Source organism: Pipistrellus hanaki (assembly GCF_964339955.1).
Source record: "Pipistrellus hanaki genome assembly, chromosome: 9".
NCBI classification, from domain to species: domain Eukaryota; kingdom Metazoa; phylum Chordata; class Mammalia; order Chiroptera; family Vespertilionidae; genus Pipistrellus; species Pipistrellus hanaki.
Window position 1 is genome coordinate 53628385 of NC_140511.1, and position 20496 is coordinate 53648880.

At 55.8% G+C, this 20496-nt stretch overlaps 1 protein-coding gene across 7 annotated transcripts in view; it reads right to left on the reverse strand.

Moving 5' to 3' along the window:
- The window catches only part of PLEKHA7 (pleckstrin homology domain containing A7), a 203292-nt gene that overhangs the window by 4760 nt on the left and 178036 nt on the right, over positions 1 to 20496 (reverse strand). For all 7 annotated transcript variants that reach the window (XM_084895461.1, XM_084895459.1, XM_084895464.1 and 4 more), the window contains 13 exons: positions 20023 to 20091; positions 19778 to 19858; positions 18622 to 18771; positions 17956 to 18057; positions 13866 to 13974; positions 13490 to 13716; positions 9999 to 10187; positions 9786 to 9903; positions 7573 to 7676; positions 6815 to 7015; positions 3826 to 3984; positions 1406 to 1539; positions 85 to 230 (listed from right to left, as the gene is read on the reverse strand). In XM_084895461.1, the coding sequence (XP_084751587.1) occupies positions 85 to 230; positions 1406 to 1539; positions 3826 to 3984; positions 6815 to 7015; positions 7573 to 7676; positions 9786 to 9903; positions 9999 to 10187; positions 13490 to 13716; positions 13866 to 13974; positions 17956 to 18057; positions 18622 to 18771; positions 19778 to 19858; positions 20023 to 20091 (1789 nt within the window). The remainder of the gene's footprint in view (positions 1 to 84; positions 231 to 1405; positions 1540 to 3825; positions 3985 to 6814; positions 7016 to 7572; positions 7677 to 9785; positions 9904 to 9998; positions 10188 to 13489; positions 13717 to 13865; positions 13975 to 17955; positions 18058 to 18621; positions 18772 to 19777; positions 19859 to 20022; positions 20092 to 20496) is intronic.

Sequence of the window (20496 nt, forward strand, 5' to 3'; positions counted from 1 at the left end):
TGACGCCTGGTTTTCCACGGAGACTCCCCGACTGGCCCCGGGTTCCAGGGGGCAGCGAGCGGGACCCGGCCCTCGTGGCCTCACCTGCCACCTGCTTGCTGCGCTGGGAGGCCTCGGAGGCCAGGGCGTAGGAGATGTTGATGATGCGCTCCTGCTCCTGCATCTGCGAGTCCAGGTCGGCCACGCTGTTCCTCCGGTCCTGGCCCGCGGCCGGCTGCAGGTTGCACATGCTGCGGAAGGGCCAGAGAGCAGGTGCTGGGCCCTCACCACCCCAGCCACCGGCCTCCGGGGAGGGGGTCTCCCAGCCTGGGGCTCCCATCCTCGTAGGGGCATTGATAAAAGCAGTGCGCTTCGTAATGCAAATGTCTGTGTTTTCCAGTGGTCTTAGGCGACCCTGCTAGCGGTTCTCAACCTGTGGGTCACTGCTGTAAAGCCTAAGACCATCAGAAAACATCATATTTACATTGCGATTCATAACAGTAGCAAAATTACAGTTATGAAGTAGCAACAAAAATAATTTTATGGTTGGGAGGTCACCACAACATGAGGATCTGTATTAAAGGGTCGCTGCATTAGGAAGTTTGAGAACCACTGGTCTAGAGAAAAAAGTGCATTGTTTTTTGTTTGTTTGTCCTTAAATATGTTTTTATTGAGTTCAGATAGAAAGGGAGAGGGAGAGGGAGAAAGAAAGAGAGAGAGAGAGAAATATCAATGATGAGAGAGAAAATTGATTGGCTGCCTCCTGCATGTCCCCCACAGGGATAGAGCCCACAACCTGGCCATGTCCCCTGACCAGGAATCAAACCAAGACCTCCTGATTGAAGCTCAACCACTGAGCCACGCTGGCTGGGCAGAAGTGCACTGTTTTTATCAATTAAAGGGTCGCGGCATTATAAGGTTGAAAACCACTGGTGCTTCTCCGCAAATACCCTCAAGTCACAGCTTCGCTCTTCCTTTGGGGGGGAGGGGGTCACTGGACTCAAGATCAGAGCTCCAGCTGCAGGCTCCTGCTAAATCCAGATGTGCGAAGGCTACCTTAGCTCTGACCTAGAGGCCCGCAAACGAGGGGGTTTATGGAGGCTGAGGGAACAGCGTTCCTGGGTCTGGCTATGGGTCTGCGGGAAGGTACACGGGCCCCAGTGCTGGAGCTCCAGTTGTGTCCACGTCCCTGCCAGGCTTGGCTCCGCCCCCCACATGAGCCAGGGTCACGGGACACAGGGGTGGCCCAGGCCAGCTCCTGGATGAGGTGCTGGGGACGCACTGAGTGCCAGCCAGCCCTCGCCAACGGGGAGGAAGCTGGTGAAACATGCACCCCTGCCGGCCTGGCCCAGACCCAGTCCACTGAGACACCACGGGACGGGGCTGGCGGGCCGCCAGGACGCGGGCGGGCGGCGGGAGGGCTGACCTGGACCGGGTGAGGATGCTGCGGATCTTCTCGGCTTTGCGGTACCGGGCCTGCAGCTCCTCCAGGCTGGGCGGCTCCTCGGGATCCAGATCCACGTAGCGCTCCGGGATGGAGACCTTCTCTGGCTTGGACAGCTGAGAACGGGACCAGGAGGCCATGGAAAGGGGGTAAAGGGGAGTAGGGGAGAGGGGGGCGCGCTCAGATATTTGCGTTCAGGACCCACTCCCACACCCTGTCCCTCACCACAGGAAGCATGCGTTGCCCACAGGGGTTGGCTTGCTAAGATCCCAATGGCAGCCTACTATGGAGTCAGGATCCGAAGCCAGGTGGGTTTGACTCCAGAAACCATGTTCTGTCCACTCCACCAAACAACCTCCTACGGGAGGGGGGGCTGGGGAGGCAGAACAACTGGACTAGGAGCCTCAGGACAGAAATGGCCATTCTCGCCGGGGATGCTCTTCCTTCGCGCCACTGACCCTGCCTCCTCATGCCACCCACACCTCAAGAAGCCCTCCGACCCTGCCCGTTCCAACCTCCTGCTGTCCTCAGCAGATACTCCTCAGATGGCTGGTGGAAGGGTGGGTGGGTGGATGGGAGGGTGAGTAGGTGTGTGGATGGAGGGATGGTTGGTGGATGGGAGGGTGAGTAGGGGTGCAGATGGAGGGATGGCTGGGTGGTGATAGTGCCTTCTGTCCCTAGGAAAGCTCCTCTGAGCTAGACAGGAGGCAGCTGTGCTCGTCTGCTTCCCTCGGGAGGAAAACGGCCTGACCCCTGCCCACCAGCCTTTCATGCGAACCCAGGAGTGTGGGGCAGAGACCGCTCAAGGCCGGTGCACACCCCGGGAATGTTCTCTCCCTGAACTACAGCAGCTCCGGAGAGCGACAGCACAGCTGCTGCCAGAGCACTGACTGGCTCTGAGAGGCTTCCTCGGGGTTCGGGCTGCCCGAGGGAGCTGGCTGTGTTAGTCTGTGTGTCCGTGTCCTATTGTAAAATTCCTATTGTGAACAATAAATAAAAATGTGTCTTCTTTGATTAAAAAAAAAAAAAAAAAGTGGGGTTGGCTGGAGCTTCTAAAAAAAAAAAAAAAAAAAAAAAACAGCTAAATCCAATCCCAGGGCAAATCTGGACTTGAATTTAAACCCAGGCTGCCCTTTCCTTCTGGGGAAAGGTGGCGAGAAATGAGCTCTTCTCTGTGGCTTCCAACGAGGGCAGATCCAGAGGAAGGAAGTAGATTGCATTGAGCGGAGGGATTTGGGTTAGCGATAAGGAAGGACTGTTTCCCCTGGCTGGCAGGCAACAGGGACACCCAGGACACACTTTCACTGGCCGGGCCTCGTGCAGAAGCTTCTTTTGTGAGCCTGAGAAAGCACTGACCTTCCGCTGTTTCAGAGGCAAAGGGCCTGAGGGCGGGGGACTCATTAACCCCTGGCGCTCCGGCTGACCCCAGAACTCATCCTCCGAGGCGTCCGTGGGCCCCCCACACTGCTAAGCCTACCCTTCGTGTGGTGAGTGCATTTCCTCAGGCAGCGTCAGGGCTGGCTCGTCCTCATACAAATGTTTCTGGGGTATCTGTGGGCCCCTGTGTTTCATGCAACAGAGCCCTCATTCAGCAAACAGTGACAGAGCACCATTATGTGCTGGCCCGGAGTTCGGGGGCAAATGTGAACCCAACAGCCATTAGCATCTGCCCTACAGAGCTTACCAATGACACAAGAGAGGTCACATGGGACCGCCCTATGTCTTGAGGACTGCATCTCTCACCCGCTGATTCCCTTTTTCTTCTAGGTAGAGACATTCCCAATCTGTATGTCATCCCTACCCGGGATGTTACTTGGTTTCCCAGGCCTGGCGGTCATGATGCATTGGGGCCACCAGAGGGCGCCAAAGGAATTCAAACCAGAACTATATGCAGGTCTAGCTTCTGCCTTGGCGGGAAATGCCACCTGGGCTTTTCAAACCCTTCCATCTTCCTCAGGTCTGATTGCCCAAGTCGGCCTGAGAGGCCAGTGGCAAGGCCAATGCTGGGTTTTGCAAGGAACATCTCCTAACAATAACGACCTCACTCCATGCCTGCGCTGTGCCGGGCCTGGAGCTCACGGCCTTCTGATCATTGCTAAGCCTCCAGGCCGCACCTGGAATCCACTAATCCTCATCACAACCCACGTCACCACTGAGGAAACCGGGGCACAGAGAAGGTGCATGACTTGCCCCAAACTACAGAGACACAGAGATCTGAGCCTGCATCAAAACACTGGGCTCCTTTTATTGCCTCAAGCTGCTATCCCTCCTGTCTCAACACACAAGTGGAGCCTTATCCCCACTTTAGGACAACACCCCCTACTGCCCTGGGAGGGTGGGTCAGGCTGGGAGCTTGAGGGCCGTGACTCCTGGGGGAGCATGAAGGAAGCCCCTGCCCTCACCTCTCTGCTGATGTCCAAGTCATAGTCTTGCGGCTCCAGGTCCAACTCAGTGACAGGCACGGCCTGCACTTTCAACCAGCCATTCTCCTCCTCGTCCTTCCTCTCCCCTTGCACGGCGCGGTCCAGCAACTGCAGGTCAAAGTCCTGCTCGCGCTTCCACTGGCAACAGAACAAGAGGGTTAAGTGTAGTCGCTCCGTGATGGGGGCAGGAGCCAGCCGGTCCCCTCCTGAACGATCTTGCAGGCCCCGGGGTCCTTGGGAAGATGCGTCCGTGATCCCATCAGGTGCAGCTATGTGACCCTGGACCTCAACCTCATCTCTAAAGAAGGCAGTTTTACGACACGGGCATCCCTGCTGTGTGCTGTACCTCCCCGAGGAGTGGAGAATGGGGCCTCTGGCCCTTTTAGATGGCCTGACTCCAGACTGATTTCTTTCTGTTCTAGGTCCCCTGAGGGTGCAAACATGATCCCCAGGGCACAGGTCCAAGACCCATGACTTTAGACTCACATGGTCCCCCGGGGACTCGCAGGTCCAAGAGAGTGACACCTGTACAACCTGGGAGAATTCTGGAGAAGGGGTTTGCGTCACCCCGCTGCCCCACCATTGGGGGAGCATTCGGGTGCAGGAGCCGTATGTCCCAGCTCAGCAATAAAGGAACAACAAGCCCTTTGAGGCCCTGGCGAGCAAGAGGAATAGCCACGAGCCTCTGTAAGGGGATTCTCAACAGGATGCTGTTAGGGCTGGGCCTTCGGCACCCACAGATGGGCTGGGGAGGTCCAGGCGGGAGCAGCTTGGAGCCAGGGAGGCAGATACACAGCTGTGAATCAAGGCATCTGCGTGGGGCAAAAGTTTCCTTTAAGTTAAAAAGGGACGACAACGTGTAAAACTGAAGTGCTAAATCAAATGCAACCTTTTCCAGGCTGTTCACAGAGGGAAAACCGAACTGGCCACTTAAAGACCCAAGCACAACGGTGTGACCTGGAGGCCACCCTGAGTGGTCCGCATCCTCACAGGCCTTGGACGCGGAGCAGGTTTTGAGAGGAGGGAACAGGCGCAAAGCCTCTCTTCTCTCGAGCAGAAACCAAACAGATGCTTCTCCATCCCAGGTCATCTCCTCTCTCCCACATCACCCACCTCACAGAGCCCCCAGTGGTCATGATCGTCTTTGAGGATGCTTCAAGTGCCCCCCACCCCAAAGTCCCAAAACCCATAGCCAGTCTCAGCACATTTCACCCATTCATGCACAAGCTCTCCATACGGATGCCAAGCCAGTAGAATCGCTCTTAGGTTTCCAATCACAGTATGAAAGGATTAGGCAGTTTGACATTCCAAGGATGATAAAAATGAATTTAATGATTCACAGACGAAATAAAAAGCACATTTCTTTACAGGCTCCCGTGTGCCCCGGACGGAGAGAGAGAAGTCCTCATTTAAACCCGGCCTGATTGTCTCCACACACAGAGAAAAGGCTGCTAGGCTCTGCTGTGTGTCCTGGGGAAGAACCACGCCAATCCATTATCGTTAGCAACACGTTTATTGGCGTCGATACAGAGACTTAACACAAGTCCTTTCTTTTTTTTTTTTTTTTAAGAGAAAAATTACAAGGTGTTCGAGTCACGATCTTTAGATAACCTTCCTACAGTTGAGACATTAGTTTGTAAAAGGTCAGTGTTCCCCCAGATGACGTTTGCTTACAAAGTTTAAAAGTTACTGGCTTTACAGCTTTTCAGGAGATTAGTGTCCTGGGACTTACCCCTTTGGTGTCTGAGCTAACCGCTGCAGAGGGACCCTCTGAATACAGAACAGACTAGAGCTCGCTACCTGTTCTAGTTATTAAGTACTAAAAACACACAAAAAAGTTTTCCATTAGAAATTGTGGGACCGAAAGAATTAAAAGCAAACCAACTTAGACTTGATAGGATTTATTCAAATGTACAACCTCTGAGGTCCGTGCCTATGGACTGGATGTGAGACACGGACTTTGGTTAAGTTCACAATGCCCAGACCTCTGCCAGTGACCACGGCCCTCGGGCGGCAGGGCGGCTCAGTCGCGCAGGGCGGATTAATTGTAAGTCAGTAGGCCTGCACGAAGCGGGCAGCGGAAAGGGTGAGCCACACACATGGGAGTGCTCGCTAGGCTATGGAGACAAGAGCTGCTATGACAAGCCTGGTAACAAAGAGCACAGACCCGTTAAAGAGACCGTTTTCAATGCAAATCAGAAGCTTCTGTAAACACAATCAGGCAGGATTAGAGAGGCAATGAGCGAGCGGTAACGCTAAAAGCAAAAGAGCTTGTGCAATGAATGAGGGAAAGGACAGTCAGGCTAGAGGTCTAGGGAAACATTTGATTTCAAACAGGGAAAAAAGTCAAATGGGATGTATCCAAAAAACGGACCCAAGGTGGCTGTGGGCGGGATGCAGTACCGGGAAGCACCACCAGGGGCAGCACACACTCCCCGGCTCTCAGGGCACTGTGGGCCTGTGAGCACCACAAGCAGCAGGAGACCACAGCCCTGGGTTGGGGGGGCGTGACCCTGTGCTCAGCTGCCCCATAGGGCAACCGCGTGGGAGTCTGGGGGGGCTGGTGGGCTTGTGCTCCTCCTCATCAAAGCTCCCCATCTTCCTCTTCCACTCCTTGAATCCTCAAACCAAGTACCTACTCCCAAGTCCTTGATTATGAGACTCCTGATGCCCACCAAGGCCTCTCTCTGTCAAGCTCCACTCAGAGAACTGGCTGGACCTTTCTCCTCGGCTCCCTGCCGCCTGCCGCGACCTCCTCACTCCAGCTCTGCTTCCCCATCACCCTCTGGCCCGGTCACACCCCTGTCCCGGCGTGTGTGAACACCACAGCCCCCCGAGGGGTGTCCTCGGGATCCTCTAGGCCACCGGCCCCCTCTCCCCGGGCTGTGACGTGCCTGTGTGTGTGGGGGACTCGGGGAAAGCTCTGCTCCCTGTCCCGGCCCCACCTGCCTGGACCCTCCTAACATACTGAGCCGAGGTCTCCGGGGAGCGGGTGGCCGAGGTAGCGAGATGAGGGCAGGCTCGCCCTCTCCCCTTGGCTCAGCGTCCTCTTGCGCTCCCGGACCAGGGCCTTCTGGTGCCGCTTCATGCGCTCCAGCTGCTCCTCCGCGCTCATCTTGCCCCGCTGGTGGTCCCCTGAGTACAGACGCTCCAAGGCACTCTTGGGTCTCTGAGGAGGAAGAGGCGAGAGACAGGGCAGCTGGGCTGGGGACACACGGGGGGCAGCCACACGGCGGCTTCGCTCCCGTTCTGTGTCCGTCCGTCTGTCTGTCGGTCTGTCTCTCTCTCTCACACACACAAACACACTCTTATCTAGTTGGGCTCCTCTCGGCCGTGGAGAACCATAAGCATACTCATAGCCACGACACCCCTGGCCCATTCTGCAGATGCAGACACCGAGGCCCAGGCCTGTCCAGTCAGGCATGCAGGTGGCACATGGTGGGGTCAGAACTCAGGGTGCAGACTTCCTGGGTGCCCCTCCTTGGAGCCCGAGAGGCTGGGGAGAAAGGTGGCGGGGGGCTGTCCTCAGGAAACAGAAATGGCAGGGGGATGCCCTCTTGGTGGACTGTGGGGGAGACATCTCTGAGAGCACGTGGCAACAGGGACCCTGAGCTCGGGAGGAGCCGAGACGACCTCACAGGATGGCCGTCACCGTCCACCGCGGGGCCCGTCCCTCTGTGCGGGAGGGAGCAGCGAGCTCCGCGGAAGCTTCTCAGGGCCACTCACGGGGAAGCTCAGCTTGCTGCCTTCGGCATTCAGGCCCCTCCGGAGGGTGACGTAGGGCGCAATGGTGGACGACTGCTGGAGCCTCGATGTGGACCCCGAGAGCCCTTCATGGGGAAAGAGAGAGGCAGGGGTGTTGGTGGTGGGGTGGCCAGGCCGCCAGCCCCGCCCCAATCACCTCCCACCGCCGTGAAGGGACCAGGGGGCCCAGCCAACAACCCGCTCTTCTTCCTCCCCCCAGGACCTGGGAAAGCAAGGCCCCAGGGAGAAGAGGAGGGGCCAGGCCAGGGGCGCTCTCTGTCCCCAATGGGGGACAGTGCCCCTAGAGATCTGTGGACGACCCTAGCCTTCCCTCACACGCTGAAGGTGGAAAGGATGGAGGGGTCGGACTTCCTTCACCCCTTTCTGCTGCTGAACTCGCAGCATTCTGCGTGACCCAGTTCAGAAAGCCTCCTGGGTGTAGGCCCCTGCAATGCTGAGGCAGGACCAACTATTCCTAACACCCCTCGGTATGTTCACTGGTTACTGACCACAGGCAGTGTCCACATGCCTGCCTAAACTAGATTGCAGATTCAACAACGCCTGGTTGGCTGACTGAATGAGCAAATGCATGAAAGGGACAGAAGAAGCGTTCACTGAGCACTTGCTCTGCCAGGCACTGCTCTGCAGATGGTCCCTCTGCTCAAAGTAGGCGTTACTTGGCCACGGCAGAGCTGCCCATCTAAGGCTCACAGAGGTTCAGAGATTTGTCCGGGGTACACGGCAGGGGCCTCACTGCCCTGTGTCGGGGTCCTGTGGCTCTGAGGAGTCATCTCCCCCTGGCCAGCTCCTGCCACGCCTGTGCTCTCTCCATGAGCCATGATTCTCACCAGGAGTGGTCCTCGACATCCCAACGGAGGACACCACCAGCACACACAGCACGTGGGTGGGAAAGAGAGGGCTGAACGTCCTACAACGTCCAGAGACTCCCAAGCAACAAAGAACTGTCCTGCCCGCAATGTCACCGATACAGCCACGGATAAACACCTCCAGGCCATAATGAATGAAGGCTGCGAGGCCTCGGGGCACAGCACCAAGGGCGGCCATGGCCCCAACTCAGCAGGGACCCGCGCAGGCCACTGCAATCTCAGGCCACAGCAAGCCTAGACAGCGTGGTGAGGTGGGAGTCACATCACCCCACACGGGCCGGAGCCCAGCGGTGTGTTCCGTCCACCTGGCCAAGGGGGGAGGCACCGCCCTCCCGCCTCCGGAAGCAGACAGGGGGAACAGAGGCGGGAGCACGGGCTGTGGGGGCAGGCGTTCCTGGAGGCCTTCCTGAGCGGAGGATTCTGAGGAAGAGGGTCCGGCCTTGGGAAAGATGAGCTACCAGGGAGCCTACGGGCCTACGTCTGTTCCCATCCCCAACTTGAAGGGATAGGGAAGGACAGCGAGAAGAAGACCCGATAGAAGAGAACAGTGTGTTTGTTTAAAGAAAGGATTCACAGCCAAAACCGGTGTGGTTCAGTGGATAGAGCATCGGCCTGTGGACTGAAGGGTCCCGGGTTCGATTCTGGTCAAGGGCATGTACCTTGGTTGTGGGCACATCCCCAGTAGGGGGTGTGCAGGAGGCAGCTGACCAATGTTTCTCTCTCATCCATAACTCTCTATCCCTCTCTCTTCCTCTCTGTAAAAAAAAAAAAAATCAATAAAATATATATTTTAAAAATAATAATTAAAAAAAATAAAGAAAGGATTCACTGAGCCCCAGAGTGACACGGAAGAGGACATTGCCCTCCAAGGCCCTGGGTTACCACTCTCCCAGCCAGAACACTGGGCTGGAATCTGGCTCCCTCCATGGCCCTAGCCAATTAGCAAGTTCACGTCTCCGAGCTCTAGTTTTCTTATCTCTGCAATGCAGATAATAATAGTACTTCCCTCATAGATTATGATAGTAACTAAGTGATTACAAAGTGCTTAACACCACACAGTGCCGAGAGTTACAGCAATTGCTATCGGCATTATGCCCAGGAACAGATGTCATAACGGGAAAGGGAGCCAGCACGTGGGCCCCAGAAAGGAAGGACAGGCCCTCCCCGAAGCCCAGAACCCGCGGCAGCTGGGGCCCAAGGCCCAAAGCTGCAGGCAGAGGGGTGCGAGGTACCGGGTGAGGGTTGGGGAGCAGTGATGACGGGCAGAGCTGGGGTTCCCAGAAGCCTGCGTGGGGAGGCCTGACTTACCTCTGCTGGGCAGCGTCTGGTACCTGCTCTCAGAGCCCACGGGCCCCAGGGGAGGCTGAGCCACGTCCCCGCCGAACGTCGTCAGCTCGGGCTCACTCACGTAGGACCGGAGCTCCCCCTGCGAGCAGAGTCCGAGGGGTCACACCCGCCCAGCATCACACCTCCTTCCCCCTCCCCGCCCGCCGGGCAGCCGCCCCGGGGTCCTCGGCTCACCCTCGAGTCCCCGTTCACGCACTGCCCCTGCTCTCGGTCTCGCTTCCTCTCGTCCGACTGCCGCTTGAGGCCGCGCACGGAGGTGTGCCGGATGACGGTGGCCTCCCGGGGCAGAGGCGGCACGGCCGGCGGCTGGTCCTCCGGGCTGTAGAGCTCAGGGAGCGGGGGCCTGGGCGGCGCCTCGTCTTCCTGCTCAGGGAGAGCGCCCGGTGAGAGGGAGCGGGAGGGAGGAGGCCCGGCGGCCCCACCCGGGGGTGGCCCAAACGGCTGGAACAGTCGCCCCCCCCCCCCCCAGACCGGAAAAGCACAGCCACGTCAGCCCAGAGGTGCCACCATGCCCCTGGCAGAGCCATGGAGAAGGTGACATCCTGGCTTCACATCCTTTCTTCCCTTGGAGACCCATCTTCCATTTTCCCCCAAGTGTTGCCTATACTGCGTCCCCAAATACAGAACTCGGGCCTCTACTTGCCTGGAAGGCACCATAGGGGGAGCAGGCTGGCAACCCTGCACTTACTGGTAAGTCCATGACAGCCCCACCACCACCACTCCCGCTCCCCATCCTACGTCAGCCCCCTCCAAGGTGCTCAGGTTGAGTGCACGGTTCCTGCCTGGTCTCAGGACCCCTCAGCAGGTGGGGAGCCCTGAGCAAGAACAGTCTACCTCAGTGGTCGGCAAACTCATGAGTCAACAGAGCCAACTATCAACAGTACAATGATTGACATTTCTTTTGAGAGCCGAAAACCGACTTCTGCTCATGGGCCACAAAGTTTCCATCGCACTGCACATGCGCGCCTGTGCGTGGTATTTTGTGGAAGAGCCAACGCTCAAGGGGCCAAAGGGGCCGCAGTTTGCCCATCACTTGTCTACCTCCTTTTGCCCTCTCTATCAGAAATGCGAATAGTCACAAAACATTTCCTCCTTCCCGACGTGGGGGCGGGACAGGGAGTCAGAATGGGTGACTCGCTGCCTGCCCCGCAGCCCACTCACTCCCTGAGGATGACGAATGTCACTATTTCCCCTGACACCGCAACCCCCGCACCCCATCTGGCCCAGGACCCTCTCTGAGGGCTGTGGCTTCTCAATGGAGCAACAGCTGGCTCCCAACTGCCAGGGACACCTACTCCTGGAACACATGACCGCTGAGACTCCTTCCTCCCAAACTCCCCCCTTCCTGAGTCTACTTTTGCTTTGTTTTCCAGAATTTTGCAGAGTTCGGGAAAGGGTGCTGCACGCTTGCCTTGCAAAGGCTTAGCAGAATTCTTCGCATGCAACCCATTTCATCCCTGTGTGTGTGTGTTCTCCCCACAGGCTCTCTGAGCCTCCCGGTTTCCAGCCCTGACAAAGGTCTCAGAATCACCAATTTCTAAAAAGCTCCCCAGAACGATAGACACAAACCACTGATTGCCCTTGATAGAAGGCAATCGAATGTCTGGAGGCAGAGGGTAGAGGGAGGCCCTTTATTATATATTGTTTCATATCTTTTGATTTTGTACCCTTCAAGAGGATTATCTAATAAAGAGGTAAGTGACATTAAATTCAAGAAACGAAGCCAAATAAAAATAAAAGAATGATAGCTACATGCCATAACGGGGATGAATCACACAGCATAATGTTGAAGAAAAGATGCGAGATACCAAAGAATAAATACAGGCAAAATTAAGATATGTAGAAATGCAAACATAGGTAGCAAAACTAAAAAAAAAAAAAAAAAAAAAAAGGTAAGGAAATGATCCCAAATGCCAAGCTCGTGGCTCCCTCTGGCAGAAGGGGCCTTGCACTGGGAAGGAACCCACAGGCCTGAGGGCTCCGGCTGCTGCGAAGCTCTACTTCTTAGTCTGGGTGTTCGTGTAACATAGGTGGTCTCTTTATTAATATGTTAAATGATATGTTCATGTTTTACATCAGTATGTTCATGCTGTCATTATTTCACAAATATACATATAAAAAGAGCAAACAATAATAAAAAATATGGTGAAACAGTGAACACACATGCCGTCCTAGAGGAGGGGACAGAAGACCCCCATTGGCTGTGATGCCCACCCAAGCGGAAAAGCCCCGCCCCCGAGCCACAGAGGACCCAGCTGGGTAGATGGGCCTCTGTGAGTGCCCAGTCAGAGCTGGCTGCTGTGCCTCAGGGGAAACTGAGGAAGACCAGGGAGGACCCAGAGAGAACAAGGACTGGAATCCAGCTGGTTCGGCTCCCAGGCAGCACCCTCTCCCTCTGCTGCGGGTCCCGGCGGGCAGGTACCTGCCTCATGTCAGCAGCCACCCTCCCCAGCCATTCCTGTTTAAGTTGCTATTTCTACCTCCTGGCTTGTGGCTGGTGCTCTGGGCCCCTTAGATCTGGGATGAGGAGAGAGATCTTAAGAGAAAGAAATTCACAATGACTCTGGGTCCTGGCACCTGTCTCCCAGCTCTAGGCCCTGGGCCATGGCAGGTGGATGGAGAGGACGGGAATGGGAACTTGTGTGTGTAAGCCACTGCTGTGCAGTCCTCAGAGGTACCAGGCATACGTGGTGCCCTGGCAAAGCTCCTCCAAGCAAAATCCTGGAGGCCCCCTTCCCAGGCCCCCTCTGGTAAGGCTCTCTGGTCACCTGGACGACCCCTTGGGCTCTCCGGCCAGAGCTGGTCTGGCCTTGGAGACTTGAGCTATCCCGGTACCTGACCACATCTTCTGTTTCCTTCAAGTCTCCTGTCGTCCCAGACTCTGCCAAGGGCTTGGGCTCTCTCTACGCCAGGCAAGCCAAGGGATTGGCCTAGGCAGATGGTCGGCAAACTCATTAGTCAACAGAGCAGCAAACAGCGGCTCACAAGCTTCATGTGGCTCATGAGCCACAGTTTGCCGACCACTGGCCTAGGCAGTCACAGGGCCATAAATCTGACCTGAGGACCTGGGGCGGATGTTTGATAAGATGGCAGATGGCACGGGGAATGATCAGGAGATGTGGACTGACTCCATTAACCAATAATGAGACTGTAAGCAAATTAAACACCTTTGGGTCTCAATTCTCTCATCTGTGGCATGGGGATACTGACCTTCCTGTCTGCACTCTATGAGGTTATCTTGAGGCTCAAATGTGCCTACTACCCAGCAGCACCTGCTCAACTGCAGGTGAAGATCAGGGAGACTCTTCTGCTGAGATGAGCTCATTGCCCACAAACGTGTGTGACTGTAGATTCACAAGGAGCAGCCACACACCTACATGCACGGTGCAGATCACAAATCCTGCCTCCTCCTCACAGTCACTTCCTCTTGCTGGGCCTCAGTTTTCCCAGCTGCAAAATGGGAGGTCTGGGCTAGCTTCTATCCAAGGGAACCTACTAAGTCTGGGAGTCTGAGGTCCAATGGCAGGGCCCTTCCTCTCCTTACCCTCTCATGGCTCAGGACTTAGGCCGGTTCTATCTCCCCGTGTTTCCCTACAAACTCCTCTCCCGAGAGAAGCTGGCCTGAGAGGAAGAGGCGGCGCTCAGCTCCTGGTCGTCGTACTTACAACTTTGGGCTTCGTCTTGGTCGGTGACTGGAGAGGAGACGTCACCTTCCTCAGCTGGGGCGGGTGAGGCCGGTAGGGCAGGTAGGTTTGCAGCTGAGGGAAGAGCCGAACCTCCAGCGGGGTCCGCACTGGGCTGGTGGGAGGGCTGGGCTGCAGGGGTGGCTTGCTCTCCGACGTCGAGAGTGAAGGCACAGGCGGGTGAGGAAACAAAGGCACTGTTTTTCTCTCTAAGGGGCGTGCATAGAGGGAAGCAAAGGAGAGGATGGAACCAAGACCTACTTCCCAGAGGGACACACAGGAGGACCTGCCCCCCTCCCCACCCTCGAGGGCCACCCCTCCTGTCTGGGCACTGGCCCCCAGGAGATGGCTCACTCACCGGGATTTTTGACCGATTCCACCAGGATTCTGAAGTTCTCTTTGTTCGCGCTCAGGCCTGCGGTGACATCTTCAATCCTCCAGAGATCCTTCTGTATCTGCGATTTCTCCTGCGGAACACGAGCGGCGGTTCACTTCCTCCTCGGCTCCTCACGGGACGCTTTTCCACGGGGCTTGTGCTGTCATTTCAGACAGGGCCCCTCACCCTGGGCGGGCAGCGTTTCCTTGGGAACTCCCCCTCCCCCCGCCCCCCGGGGGGAGAGCCCAGCCTGCTCCATGGCTTCACAGGGATGCACAGACATGAAGGATGTTCAAGGCCCAGGAGAGAAACGTCAGGGGCGCCCTCGCAAGTCCACCTGGCCTAGTCCCACCTCATTTAGAATCAGGCTGCCTTAGACACTGTGGGTCTCCGCTTACGTGAGGCATGAGGGCTGTCAGATTCAGAGAAAGCGGAGGGTGGGTGGAGGGGCTGGAGGAAGGGGGAGGGATGGGACTGTTATTTCCTGGGTACAGAATTCCAGGTCTGCAAGGCAAAGAGCTGTGCAGATGGATGCACAACAATGCGAATACCCTTAACCCTGCCAACCTGCACACCGGAACAGGGGAAGGTGTCAATTTCACGCTGTGTACATTTTACCACCATTTTTAAAAACAGGCCGTCTCAGGCAACCTTGGCATAAGGGAAGAGAAGACAAGGACCAGAGGTTACACCTCCCCTAGACTATAAAGAGCATCGTTTAGAAGAGTTAGTCCTGGGATGCGAAGTTTAGTTCAGAGCACAGTGGGCTGCAGACATTTTTGGCGATAAAAGGGAACGGAGTACGGGCACATGCTACGGGGACGAACCTTGAACATATGATGGTGCATGAAAGAAGCCAGACACAGAAGGCCAAGGATTGTATGATTTCATTTATATAAATGTCCAGAACAGGTAAATCCAGGAAGAACGAACGTAGATTAGTGCTTGGCTAGAGCAGGAGTGGGGATTGAGGCTGGGGATGGGTACAGGGTTCCTTCTGGGGGACGAGGAGGTTGTCATAATATTGAGGGAATGGTTACGCAACTCTGAATATTCTAAAAACCAGTAAATTGTATACTTTAAAAGAGAATTATATAATAAACCTGTCATTTTATTTTATTTATCCTCACCCAAGGATACCTTTCCCATTGCTTTTTAGAAAGTGGAAGGGAGAGAGAGAGGAAAAGAGAGAGGGAGAGAAAGAAACATCGATTGGCTGCCTCCAACATGAGCCTCAACGGACCAGGGATTGAGCCTGTAACTGAGGCACATGCCCTTGGCCGGAATCAAACACAGAACCCTTCAGTCCAAGGGCCAACACTCCATCCACTGAGCCAAACCGGCTATGGCAAAGCTGCTCTTTTTTTTAAAGTAATGGGGAGAGAGCCAGGCCACAGGCACACTTGGGAAGTCACAACCAAAGCCGGCTGGGAAGAGGCCCTGGGAAGACGTGAGCGGGGTCTGCGGTGGCTCAGGGATGGCGGGCACCTTGTAGGAGAGCTGCTTACGCATCACATAGACTATCCTTCTAGCTTTTAAATGACCGCGAGGCAGGACAGAAGGTTTCACCTCCCCGGCTACACTCAGCCAGGAGAGTTCTCACATGCGCCATGCTCAGGGCCATGTCTGATTCTACAACTTGACTGTGTGCTCCCCGATCCCTCCCCCAGAGGCAAGTTCTCAGCAGCAGGTTCTTAGTACATGTCTGTTCAGTGATAAGGGACCAATCCCATAGAAGTCCCTGGTCAAACACCGTCCAACAGCCGTGACGACAGAGGTCTGAGGCCTCCTTCCCAGCAGCTCAGCCTCTCACGCTCTCCCCGCCCCTAACGCACCACTGCACATCCTCAGGGAGGACAAGCCGATAATGAACCTGAGGCTCGGCTCCTCACCGAAGCACAAGTGTCCTAAAGCAGACAGACGTGTCTGTGAGCCCAGAGTGGGTACAAGTGAGCAGGGCTATCTCTGGGGCGGAGGTCCCAGGCCGAGTGCTGGCAGCAGGTGAAGGGGGAGCACGGGATTAGAATCCACTCCCTCTGTCCCTGGCAGTCTCCCTGGCACACTTCTCCTGCCAGTTAGTTCACAACCCCGCCCCCACTCTGCCCTCGTCACCCCCATCCGTAAGCGAAGAGCAGGCCAGAGAACCTCTCTCTCTCTCTTCAGAACTTAATGGCGTGGCGAAGGAAGCTTTTGGGGAGCAAGGCAGTGGGGTTTCATTCCCGCATCCTCACGCCAGGCTGGGCAGGATGGCTGCCGTGCACGCCACGCAGCAAAGGCTCAACTCATCGGACACCTACAGGGAGCCTCGCCTCTCACTGCCCTCACACAGCTACCCAGGTGCGCTTTGATCCTCGGCTTCCCCGCCCAGGTGGCCATGAAAATCTTTATACACAAAGCCACGCATCTTCCATAAAAAAAGGCTACGGCTTTTCTCGCAGCCAAACCTGGCTGCAGGGAGGCGAGCTTCCAGGCCCCACTGCTGAGAAAGTGTGTAATGATTTATTCAGGCCTCCATTCAACAGCCTGCCTGGCCTTGAATTACACCGAAGTGAACACAGCGTCTGCTCAAAGAAGGGCTTTGTGAGCTTCCGGTCACTGAGGCATCGGGGAAAGGGTGAGCGGGGCCGCCGGGGAGATGCCTATCAAGCAGCAGGGACCAGGCTCCAAGCCGGCCTGTGTTTCAGCCGCTTACTAGGGAGTCTGAGACAAGACCTGTGCATTGTACCCATCCGTACTGTGGAGGGGGAAGAGGCTTCTGGGGCCTCTTTGGTAAGTCCCCATGAAATAAGCTGCCGTAGGAATACAAATGGCCCCTGATCACATGAAGAGATGTCTAACCTACTGTGTGAGTACATAAATGCAAATTAAAACAAGATGTCCCTTTTCAGCAAGTCGACTGGCGAAAACTAAAAAGAGTGATACCATCAAGTGCTGGCAAGGATGTGGGCAGACGGGTTCCGGACTTTCATTCACGTGGGTGGGAGGGCAAATGAGAACAGCCTTTTAGAGAGCGATCCGGCAGCATACAGCCACTCGGAGATGTACGCTCTTTTCAACCCACGGAGTCTCCACAGGCAGGTCTCCACATGGCCCTGGATGGGGCTCTCTAGACCCAGTGCCCAGTGGTGAGTGGGGGGTGGGGGGTGGGGTAGAGAGAGACAGCAGGACCTGGGAAAAGCCTCCCAGACCAGAATTCCCATCTCTTTTTGGGGTGAGGCTGATGTCAGGAGAGTCAACATGTTCATTAAGTCACTTGAGCAAGAAGCCTTGGCTAGAACTACTCCGTCCATGAGCAAGCCAAATTGGCCTACCTGAATGAATACTCACTGAACTCAAAATCAAACTCACTGGGCCTGAAAGAGGAGACAGAGCCCTGAAGCTGGGCTCAAGAGCAGGTTACCTTCCATTTTTAAAATGGAAACCTGGATGGGCAGCACAGTGAGGGAACGAATGCTGGGCCTCCGAGGACTGGACAGGGAGGAAGGAAAACCACACAGGGCCTTCCTTCTCTCGCCTTTGAGGGCAGAGGCAGTTGTCAACAGGTGGCCTGGTTTTTAAGGACAGAGGAAGCTGGGCCCGAAGGCTGCCTTTCCTGAGGAGGGCAGGGGCCACAGCGATGGGTATCTCCTAGCCTGGCACCTCCTGGATTCACAGTGCCTCCTCAGGGGAAGGCTCGATAGCATCTATCTTCAGGAATCAGGACAGAAGGAAGGGGGCAGGGCTGCCAGCTGCTGTCTTAGTGAATAGCGAGGAGCTGAGACGGTCCAACAACCAGTGAACACAGATCCCTCTAGGGTCTCAGTGAGGGTCTCAAGGTTGGCATCTGTCTCCTCTTGGGGCTGTTTTACCGAATGTAAAACCCTTACAAACACACCTCGGAATCTGTCTAACAGCAGAGAGGTGGTGGGAACTGTGGGGAGGTTGAGCATCACAGCCTTGCCCCGGGGAAAGGACCCCAGAGGGAGATCTCGGGGAGGTGAGCAGGGTGAGCCCCCGGGAGAAGAGAGAAGGCCCTGGCTGGGGGTCTCCCAAGGAATCAGAGCCCAGGACGGAGGGAGAGCCCCTGAGCCACCTGGAAAAAGAAGGCCCGTCGATGCTGCTCCTGCAGGGTGTGCTTCAGCTGCGCCACGTCGCTCTCCAGCTTCAGGTATTCATTCCAGGCGTTTTCCATCTCCTGTGGGCCAGGGAAACGCTCCGATTCTCAGCTGTCCTCGTCCCCGGAAGTCCCACGCACACCTGTGCTCCCGACCACAGCCGCCCCCCCAGGGGCAGAGGAGGAGAGCCCCGCGGGGCTGCTGGGGCTGGTGAGAGAGACATGGGCTGTCTCCTCACCCACGCTCTGACCCTGGCCATCTGCCTCATCCCCTCCTCCACCCTTGGGGACACTTCGGTTTCCAGGCCTGGCAGAAAGGGGCCTGCACACCAGATGGACAGATCAAGTGGAAATTCTGACATCTTAGAATTAACGCGGATCAGGGAAAAACCGTGCAGGCTGCTCTGAGAGATCTGGTCCCTTGGGTGTCACGGCAGTTATGCAGGAGTTGCTGACAGAAAGGACCGTAAGGTACTTCTGGACACATCGCCCCTGGATAGGGTAAGGTCCAGCCAGGAGGCAGCCTGCTACCCCAGGACTCTTGCCCCTGGCCGCCAATTCAGTTACAGCCGGGGAGAAGAGGAGAGAGCACGCTGCCCAGCCCAGCCAGAGGGAAGTGTATGCCCCCTCCATGGCTCTACGCACAGTGGACTCTCTGCAGAGCTCCGCCCGGATGTGGACCAGGTCCTCCTGCAGCAACCTCTGCTGGCAGGCGATCTTGTCCAGGTGCTGGGGCTGGTCTCGGTACTGCTCCATCTGTCTGTGCAGCACCTCCAGCACGGACTCCAGCTGGTCCTACCGGCAAGCGTCAGAGAGCAAGGTCATAAGGACAGTCCCTGGAGGCCTCCCATACACACCAGAAGCTAAACAGAGCTGCAACACCAAACTGCTGACTGAGGGCCAGTGTCCAGCGGGGGCCTGAGAGTCAGGGTCTCTGAATCCAGCTCTGACTCTGCCCACCTGGTGGCCTGGGGCAAGTCACCTAACAGCTCTGTGCCTCAGTTCCCTTGTCTACAAAACTGGCACAAGGCTATCAACCCTCATAGCATCGAGGATGAGGGTAAATCAGAGTCGAGGAAAACTCTTTAGGGTCTTAGGACAAAGGGGCCAAGATGGGCCAAGAACCAATGAACACAGATTACTCTAGGGCAATGGTTCTCAACCTTTCTAATGCCGCGACCCTTTAACACGATTTCTCATGTTGTGGTGACCCCCAACCATAAAATTATTTTTGTTGCTACTTCATAACTAATTTTTGCTACTGTTATGAATCATAATGTAAATGTCTGTGTTTTCCGATGGTCTTAGGCGACCCTGCTAGTGGTTCTCAACCTGTGGGTTGAGACAGGTTGAGAACCACTGCTGTTGAGCCTAAGACCATTGGAAAACAGAGATATTTACATTCACACCAAGTGTCTAAGAGACCAAACATTGGTGCCTCCCAACTCTGCCCGGCCCATTCCTGCCTTTCCATCCAGACTTGCTTCTTCCAAAGCCCAGATCCGAGGGGGCCCTCCTCTCCCAGGATCACCTCACCAGGCCTCCAGGGAGAGGTGGGCCAGAGCAGAATTAAGGGGGTGGGAGGAGGAAGGCAGTGGTATTAGGTCAAGGTCTCCCTATCAGGTTTCCTCCAGGTTCAGAAAGAACCCCTTCCCTTCCCCCAACAAGAAACACCCTTTAAACCCAAAGACATTGTTCTGGATAAACGAACACCTGTTGTTCAACACCATCCAGTCTATGACTATGAAAAGACAAACCCCCTACCCCACTCAGCTTAAGGTTATGCAGAACCGATACATACCTTGTTCTCCTTGAGGGCGCGTATCTTGTCTTCCAAGTCCTGGAGGATCCTGTCTTGTTCACAGAAGATGCTCAGCTTGACCTGTGAGCAAAAACAGGTTGGAGAGGGCCTGGGATGATGAGGAAAGGGCAGGGCCTCGGAGTGTTAACAGGAACCCTCCAAACCCTCCTGACACTGCCCACACAGGGCTGGGGACAGCGGGCAGCCAGGGGAGTGAGCGGTCAGCTGCCACTCCGTTCACTCACGTCAATGTCACTCTCGGCAATCTTCATGGGTCTCAGGCTTCGATCCTTGAGAAGGTCCCGGCCTGTCATCTGCAAGGTGAACACGTGGAAGGAGATTTAACCACAGGGTTTGGGACCCAAACTCCAGAAGGAAAGTGAGCCCCATGGTGGATGGGTGTGGAGGTCTTGGCAGCGACAGGGAGGGTCACAGCCCAGGAGGGGCAAAACGGAGGCAGCATCTGCTTCATTTTCACGCTCATCTCATTTTAGGAAGAAACCGAAACCTTTTCAAGGTGCTAGTAGCACTCGTAAATCCCTCAAACTAAAGGGAACGCAGATATACAAATTATAGCATCATCAACGACAGCAGTTTCTGTTTGCTCAAAGTCAGTATGAGTCTTGGAAGGTTAGCCACTGATAAGAGAGCGTTCCTACTGAGTCTGGAGTCAAATACAAGGGACTGAGGTCCAGGGCAGTGGGGCGGGTGGACCAGGA